Source organism: Nomascus leucogenys, chromosome 8 (assembly GCF_006542625.1).
Source record: "Nomascus leucogenys isolate Asia chromosome 8, Asia_NLE_v1, whole genome shotgun sequence".
Classification (NCBI taxonomy): domain Eukaryota; kingdom Metazoa; phylum Chordata; class Mammalia; order Primates; family Hylobatidae; genus Nomascus; species Nomascus leucogenys.
The window spans coordinates 4239886-4247742 of NC_044388.1; the positions used below are offsets into that span (position 1 = coordinate 4239886).

At 55.1% G+C, this 7857-nt stretch overlaps 1 protein-coding gene across 4 annotated transcripts in view; it reads left to right on the forward strand.

Moving 5' to 3' along the window:
* RAPGEF3 (Rap guanine nucleotide exchange factor 3) overlaps positions 1–7857 on the forward strand; it is a 30928-nt gene that overhangs the window by 20996 nt on the left and 2075 nt on the right. For 2 of the 4 annotated variants that reach the window (XM_030816685.1, XM_030816684.1), the window contains exons 26-28: positions 148–202; positions 302–373; positions 710–3722. In XM_030816685.1, coding sequence (XP_030672545.1) covers positions 148–202; positions 302–373; positions 710–828 — 246 coding nt within the window. In that variant the 3' untranslated portion in view covers positions 829–3722. Of the gene's footprint in view, positions 1–147; positions 203–301; positions 374–709; positions 3723–7857 lie in introns of those variants that run through there. The other 2 variants (XR_004031263.1, XM_030816686.1) reach the window with 2 other exon arrangements.

The following is a 7857-nucleotide window of genomic DNA, read 5'->3' on the forward strand; positions in this document are numbered from 1 at the left end:
GGGGTGAAGTACACGTGACGCCCCATAACCAAGGATCTTACAGCCCCTGATCCTTGGTTCAGAGGGAGCTTGGCCTCCCTGCTGCTGCACAGGGCAGGACAGGGTTTCTCCCTCAGGCAAGAGCTCATGCCCCGGTGTTGTCCACAGAGAATGATGGCCAGAGCCGCGCGGATGCTGCACCACTGCCGAAGCCACAACCCTGGTGAGAGGGCGGGTCCCCAGGGGGGGAGGTCCCCCACCCTACATCCTCTGTGAGGCTCCAGGGTGGCCCTGACTCCGTGACCCTCCCCACCCCCCGCAGTGCCTCTCTCACCACTTAGAAGCCGAGTTTCCCACCTCCACGAGGACAGCCAGGTGGTGAGGATTTCCACATGTAAGTGGTGGGCGATGGTGGGTGGGCAGGGAGGGGGTGCTCATGGTAGTTACCCATGGCTGGCACATCCTAGGCACTTGCCATGTGCCAGGCATGGAGCCCGGCCCTTCCATACTTGATGTTGATAATGTTCAGACTCTGTGCTCTGAGCCACGGGGCTCTTCGGTCCCCTCACCCGTGGGGTGAGCAGGGACAGCCGTCTTTAGGAATTGGTGATGGGAAGTGGTTGGTGGGTCGTGGAGGGCAAGAAGGCAGATGTGATATGGCTCCTTGGAGGGGAAAGGTTGGGTTCCACAAAGGGGCGTCAGTGCCTCCCTGACCACTGTCCTCCACCAGGCTCGGAGCAGTCCCTGAGCACCCGGAGTCCAGCCAGCACCTGGGCTTCTGTCCAGCAGCTGAAGGTCATCGACAACCAGCGGGAACTCTCCCGCCTCTCCCGAGAGCTGGAGCCATGAGGAGGGGCTGGGACTGGAGCTGGAGCAGGCACTTGTGGCCGGGAAAGTCAGGGTGTGCCGGGCCAAGATCCCCACAGGCTGGCCACAGCTGGGCAAGGCTCTCTGTGGAGTGGACTCGAGTCCCTGGAACAGGCAGCGTGGAGGCGGCCATCCCCTGTGATGACTGGCGGCTAAGGAGGACCTCGGAGTGGACCCGAGCCAGGAATAACGAATGACCCAAGGCCAAGGAAGGGAGGACAGAGAGGCCCCAGGAGTGGGTGGAGAGTGGAGTGTGCTGGGACGTTGTGTGCAACAGAGAGCTCTCCACACCAGGTGTTTTCCAGATTCTGTGCCTCTGGCTTTGTTGTCCAGCCAGGCCTGCAGCTTATTTTCACAGTGGACACAGAGAGAGAGAGGCTGCATGTGTGTACTGTGTGTGGCAAGGGCAGGGCCTTGGCCTAGGGCAGGGGCCCCCTGCTTTCTTTCCACAGCATCTGAGATAAACAGCGGGCAGTGGGGCTGCGGGCCTGTGTGGTGGTCCCTGAGGAGCTTTATTGTTACTGTCAACATAGTCTGTTCCAGGCCAGCCAGGAGGGGGTGTGGCAGGGAGGCTGAGGCCCCGCCCTCTGGGAAGGAGCTGTGGAGGAGAAGCAGCCCCATGCTGGGCACGGGCCAGGCTGGGTCCAAGATCCTGATGCCACCCAGATGTGCCTCCAGGACTCTCACCAAAGGGCGGGCTGGAGCCTGGAGCCCCTGTCAGCAGCCAGCCAGGGTGACCATCGGCTCCCCATGGTGGTCCAATAGGACTTTACAGTCCAGATGCAACTGGCAGCTTCCTCCCAACTGCAATCCCCGCTCTTCCACACTTGCGCTCGTCCTGGCCTGTTGGGCCAGGCTTCTGGGGTCTTCTGGGGGTGGCTCATGATAGAAACAATGCTGAAGCTTCCACGGAGAGCCCATCGCTTGTTGAGGCCTAACAGACTTCCAGGAAATAGGGCTTATCATCAGTGTTGAGAATGGTCCCAGCAAGCTCTGGTCACACGAAGTCCTCTCTTCTCTGCCCCTTCAGCACTTCCCCTAGGAACCAGCTACTGCCAGGACACCTCCTGTGAGGCAGAGCTCACCCAGGAAGCTCCAGGGACTCCACCCTCTTGCCTCGCTATTGCCGAGTCCTGGCAGCAAGAGGCACTTGTCTGGCCAGAGAGAGACCTCAACGGCCCCTGGCATGACCCCTGAGTAGGTATTGAGGCTGCAGGGCCTTGGGCGTCCGGAGGCAGCTGGTATGGCCCCTCTGCACTTCAGCCCCATGGACGTGGATACACAGGCCTGCTGCTTCCAGAAAGGGTCAGAGCCTTTAGCAGGGAGGCAGCACAGCCGGGCTTAGACCTCAGGTCACTAAGGGAATCTCAGCAAGTCAGTGAACAGTTCTCTGCCTTCATTTCTCCACCTGTAAGCCAGGTATGATAAACGCCATCCAGCGCTTAGTGACAGACACGTAAAACTGTAGCTCCTGCCTCTGTAGCAGAGGTGACAGCCAAGGGCAGTCCTGTGCTATCCAGGCCTGGTAGGGGGGCAGCCTCGCCTCAGGTGAGGGCTGAGGGAGAGACTGAGGTGGAGCAGATGACAGTGGTAACCAAACCAGTTCCCTTGCCGTGGGTGGGGACAGAGGAGAAGCACGGAAGCATCCGGAACTGAGCAATCAGGACAGGAAGCTCAAGCCTGGGTGAGTCAGGAGTCCAGGGGCTTTCTTATCCTCCAACCCATTGTCTGCTGGTGTCTCGGCAAAAGCCAGCCAGCCAGCCGCGGCCCTTCGCTGTCCTTCAGACTCCAGGGTGAGCCCAGCCCGGCGACACAACAGAAACCAAGTGCCACGGGGTTCGGTGTCCTCCACCGGCATTTCTCCTCTGGTCACATCTACGTCCTGATGGGACTTCTCCCTCCTCCTTGGACCGTCAGCTTTACAGTCCAGACCACCCTGCAGCCACCCTGTGGCCTCCCAGCTGCCCCAGTCTCTTGGGCAGGACGCCTTTTGAGCCGGTCGGGAGAGACCTTGCCAGGAGAATGGTGCCCAGGGCAGGCAAGAGGACACAGACTTTGGGAGCTGGCAGAGCTGCGGCCCAGGGGGCCGGGCCACTCCCAGAGGACAGGACGCCCAAAAGCAGGGAAAGGCTCCATGTTACGGTGGCCCCATGCTGGGAGGTTGTGCTGGCTTCTGTCTCCCTGACTGCCCAGGCGTGGGGTGGTGTGGGGCAGGAGGCATCCTCTGGTGTTCCCTAGCAGCCCGGGCTGTGTGCAGGGGCTCCCATTTTGTGTCTCAGCTGCAAGAAGGCCACAAAGGGAGGAGGGGCTCATGGGACTGCTGAGAAGAAGGTGTGAGGCAAGGGAGTGTGGCCCTAGATCAGTCCTTTAAAAAGCCTCTGTTACCTGAAAGGAGGTCAAGCAGAGAGGAATGGCTGCGTGTGTGTCCTACGGGGCAGGACAGGACAGAGGGAGGTCATTGTTACACACGCATCTCCCCTCCTTTCCTCCTTCCCCTCCACTTCCCTGTGAAGGCCTGAGGCAGGCTGTGGCCAGGCTCAGGCCCTGACTGTGGGGTACACACCAGGGAGGGCCATGCCTCCCCACAGAAGGGGTGGAGCGGTCAGTGGGGCCAGCACCCTCTGCTGCTTCAACATCTCCGCCTGGAGCCAGCTGTCCCCTCTCTCTCAGGCTCCATCCGAACAAAAGGAAGGCACAGCCTGAGATCCGGCACCCCATCCCCCTCCACTCAGCACTGAGTTAGAGCTGGGTGGGGGCATGTCTGCCTTCACACGCTGCCTTATGGCTTTTGTGTCTCCAACAGCCCTCAGCCTCTGGCTGCTCTCCTTCCCAATAGTCACAAGATTTACCATGATAATAATAGGTTAAGACTTGAATAGTGTTTTCATCTTCTTTCATCTTCACCCTGTCTCACGTTATGTTATTTTTATCCTGATGACAGAATAGGTACTACAGGTATTTTTACCCTGGTTTTACAGTCAAAGAAACTGAGGCACAGGCAGGTTTGCCCAAGGTCACATAACTGCTTAATAGCAGGGTAGACAGGTGAAGTAACCGGATGTGTATCAGCCATGCCCTTTCTCCATGCCCCCGGCACTCCCCATGACAGCTCCGTGAATCCCAACATTTTATTCTTTTGTAGGATTAGACCCAAGCATATAAATTCCTTTTTCCCTCTCTCCATTCCCACATTCTTTTATTTTCACGTACTTACTATAGGCCTTGTAGGGGCTCTGTGAACAAGACAAAGGCCAGGCGCTGTGGCTGGTGTCTGTAACCCCAATGCTTTGGGAGGCTAGGCGTTTGAGACCAGCCTGGGCAACAAAGCAAGACCCGGTCTCTATAAAAAATAAAAATTACCCGGGTATGGTGGTGTGCACCTGCAGTCCTAGCTACTTGGGAGGTTGAAGTGGGGGGATCACTCGAGCCCAGGAGTTCGAGGTTACAGTGAGCTATAACTGCACTTGTCCTTTCTTTGGTTGACAGAGAAAGACTCTTGTCTCTAAAAAAGAAAAAACCAAGACTGGTAGTTCTGGCCCTCATGGGGTCAATCATCCAGCTAGGCAGCCAAGTCTATCAGTAACAGAAGATGCCGAGGGATAAAGTCCAGAGCAGCAGAATCCCAGGGCTGCAGCGTCTCAGTGCTCACCCCAAGCATTGAGGCCCAGAGCTGCTCCCGTCAGAGCATAGGTTCATAGCCCCAGCTCCCCTGAGTCCCGCACACCTCTGTCCCCTGAGATGGGGATGCTCTCCACTCACCACTGGCACAAGCCACCGGAGTAGCAGGCAGGTATGGTGGCTGGTGGCTGCAGCAAATTCTGACCTGGCCGTTGTCCTCAACCCCTTTCTGTCTTCCACAGACCCGTAGGCCAGAAAGTACATGTCTTTCCAAAATGTGTCCTAGTACCGCAACCCACACTCAGTATTGAGCTCCTCCTACATCTGTCAGGCCATGGATCTATACTAAGTGTCCACCCAGGCCTGTCCAGTTGCTGCAGCCAATTCAGGCACCCTCCTCGCAGATTCTGGACCCTTCAAGACCTGAGCTGTAGCCTTCCTGCAGCACACAGTCTGCTGGCATCTGAGGGTGAAGGGGCTTGCAGGCCAGGGCACGGGTGACTGCTGTCCCTCCCAGTGATGATAAAATCTGGATCATCCTGAGAAGCCGAGTCTGACTCAGCTGCACTTAGAAAGAGTCTTCTCTCCCATGCCTGGGGGCCTTCCTGGAGCAGGTGCCTCGATGGGGTCAGGGGAGGATGCTGCTGGTGGTAGCTGGTAGAACACGGAGGAGCCTGGTGACTCCCAGAAGAAGACAGAAGGTTAAGCTCACAGCTTGGACCCACTTTTTGTGCTAGGAGGTGTGGGATTCTGGTTGTGCGTGTGTGTGTAGACTCTGACCAGTGTGCACCCTGGACCAGGGAGCTGGATGCTTCAGGCTTCACCCTGACTCTGCCTGCCTTGCTCTTGGCCCTTGGAGAGCACCTGGGTCTTGGTTTTCTCACTGGAGTGAGTTGCAGGCAGCTAGAGCTGTTTTGGACTGCTGAATGGAGGGCTGTACTGGCTTTCCTGGCACTTAGGCGATCCTAGCTGGCAGAGGAGTAGAGACAGGGTGCCTTTTTAGGGGGCCATGACAACAGGATATTTTAAGCTTACTTGACCACCCAGAAAAGTGCCCTGTCCACCAGAGTATAAGGCAGCATAGGGGGATCCCATAGGTGGGCAGTGTGCTGGGGCAGGGGGGCCTCCATCTCTCAGCAGCCCTGGGCAAGGCAAGCGCCTTCCTCTCCCTGGGCCTCACTTTCCCCATTTAGAAACAGGAATTTGGATGAGAAGTGTTTGAGGATCTATGAATTTGGCAACTCAGGGTGTCAAAAGGGGAAGGGGTGTAGGCCCCTTTAAGCGTCTTCCCCATGGTGGCTTCCAGCCATAACTGCTCGTGGGAGGGATAGTGAGCTGCAAGCACTGTCTTATTGGAAGGGTTCTCAGAGCTCCCTACCCGAGTGTTGCTCCCTGCTACCCGCCTGAGTGCATGACTGCTGGCCTTCTACTCTTTGAGTTCTAGCTGTCAGTAGAAGGCCCCTGTTATGTAGATACATAAGTTGGGAAGATTCTAATGGCCCAACTGTAGATTCTAATTAATATTTCTAATGGTCACTTTTAAAAGAATAGAAAAAGAAGAGCCTCGAGGCAATGGCATTAGGGGAATTTTAATGGCATGATCAGGTGGCAAAGTCCAGAGATGATTACTTAGGGTGGGAGAATGTTACAGGGGTCCTGGGAAACAGGGCATCCAGGGTGGGAATCAGAGGGAGAGGTAGGTGGCCAGTTTCACCCTCTCAGCGTTGCTGGGGCTGAGCCCTGCAGGAGCAACCTGTGTGCTGGAGGGAGAAACTGCACATGCAGGCTGGACTCTGGTGGCCCACGGAGAAGGTCAGCAATCTCTGTTTCTCTTCTCTGGTTCTTGACTTTGCACCAGGCAGCTGTGGATAATCTCATCAAATAGAGCACAAGGCTCAGGAGGCTGAGCCATGGAGTTGCTGCTCTTAGCTTAGCCCCATTGCAGCTTTTAGCTTCCCCCAGAGCAAAGCACTGTTCCTAAGGCTGCAGGCCACTGCCCCAGAAAACAGGTGGTTCCTTTTGGCACCAAACCAGGTGAGTTAGACAGTGTGACTCATCAAAGGGCCATCCCCAAGACACATTTTTTAAATGAAAATATATCTTTGGAATTATAAAATAAATATTACATTATAGAGACTGTAGATGAGAGAAGCTGCCACCTTCTCACTATTGTCATTTTCAGAACTTTTTTTTTTTTTTTTTTTGAGACGGAGTCTCGCTCTGTCGCCCAGGCTGGAGTGCAGTGGCACAATCTCGGCTCACTGAAAGCTCCACTTCCTGGCTTCATGCCATTCTCCTGCCTCAGCCTCCCGAGTAGCTGGGACTACAGGCGCCTGCCACTACGCCCGGCTAGTTTTTTGTATTTTTAGTAGATGGGGTTTCACCATGTTAGCCAGGATGGTCTCGATCTCCTGACCTCGTGATCTGCCTGCCTTGGCCTCCCAAAGTGCTGGGATTACAGGCATGAGCCACTGCGCTGGGCCCAGAACATTTTTATTTTTATTTTTATTTCTTTGAGACGGAGTCCTGTTCTGTTGCCCAGGCTGGAGTGCCGTGGTGAGATCTTGGCTCACTGCAACCTCTACCTCCCTGGTTCCAGCGATTCTCCTGTCTAAGCCTCCCAAGTAGCTGGGATTACAGATGTGCATCACCATGCCCGGCTACTTTTTGTATTTTTAGTAGAGACCGGTTTTCACCATGTTGGCCAGGCGGATCTCGAACTCCTGACCTCAGGTGATCTGCCTGCCTCGGCCTCCCAAAGTGCTGGGATTACAGGCGTGAGCCACCACGCCCAGCCACAGAACATTGTTAACATTCATTTTTCAGGCCTTTCCTAACCATCCTATCTAAATTACGCCCTTTGTGGCCCTTTTTTTTTTTTTTTTAACAACAAACATCTGGCCTTATTTATTAGGCACTGTTCTAAAACCTTTGCAAGTATTAACTTGTTCGATCCTCACCATAGCCCTCTAAGGTACTCTTACTTGTTCTATTTTAGATCTACGGGGGAAATTGAGGCACAGAGGGGTCAGGGAACTTGCCCAGGGTGGTACAGCTGGTGAGTGGCAGAGCTGGGATTCAAACCCAGGCAGCTTGGCCTTAGAATCAATAGTGTGAGCCTCATGTCCTGCTGCCCAGATCTGGCTGTAGACACTCTTTATTTATGTCTTTCTTTCTCTCCAGCTGCTGAGCTGCTCACCCTTTATCCACTTTGCTTATCACAGCGTCTGGCACACAGTGGCACTCAAGTGCTATTTGTCAGGTGAATGAAGGAATGAATGAGAAAGGGAGAATTTCCCATAACCCAACTACCTTAGCACAATAATTATGATAATTTTGACAGATTGTAGATTTCAAATCATGGGTCAGGAACCGCTCCTGCCAGTCCTGTTG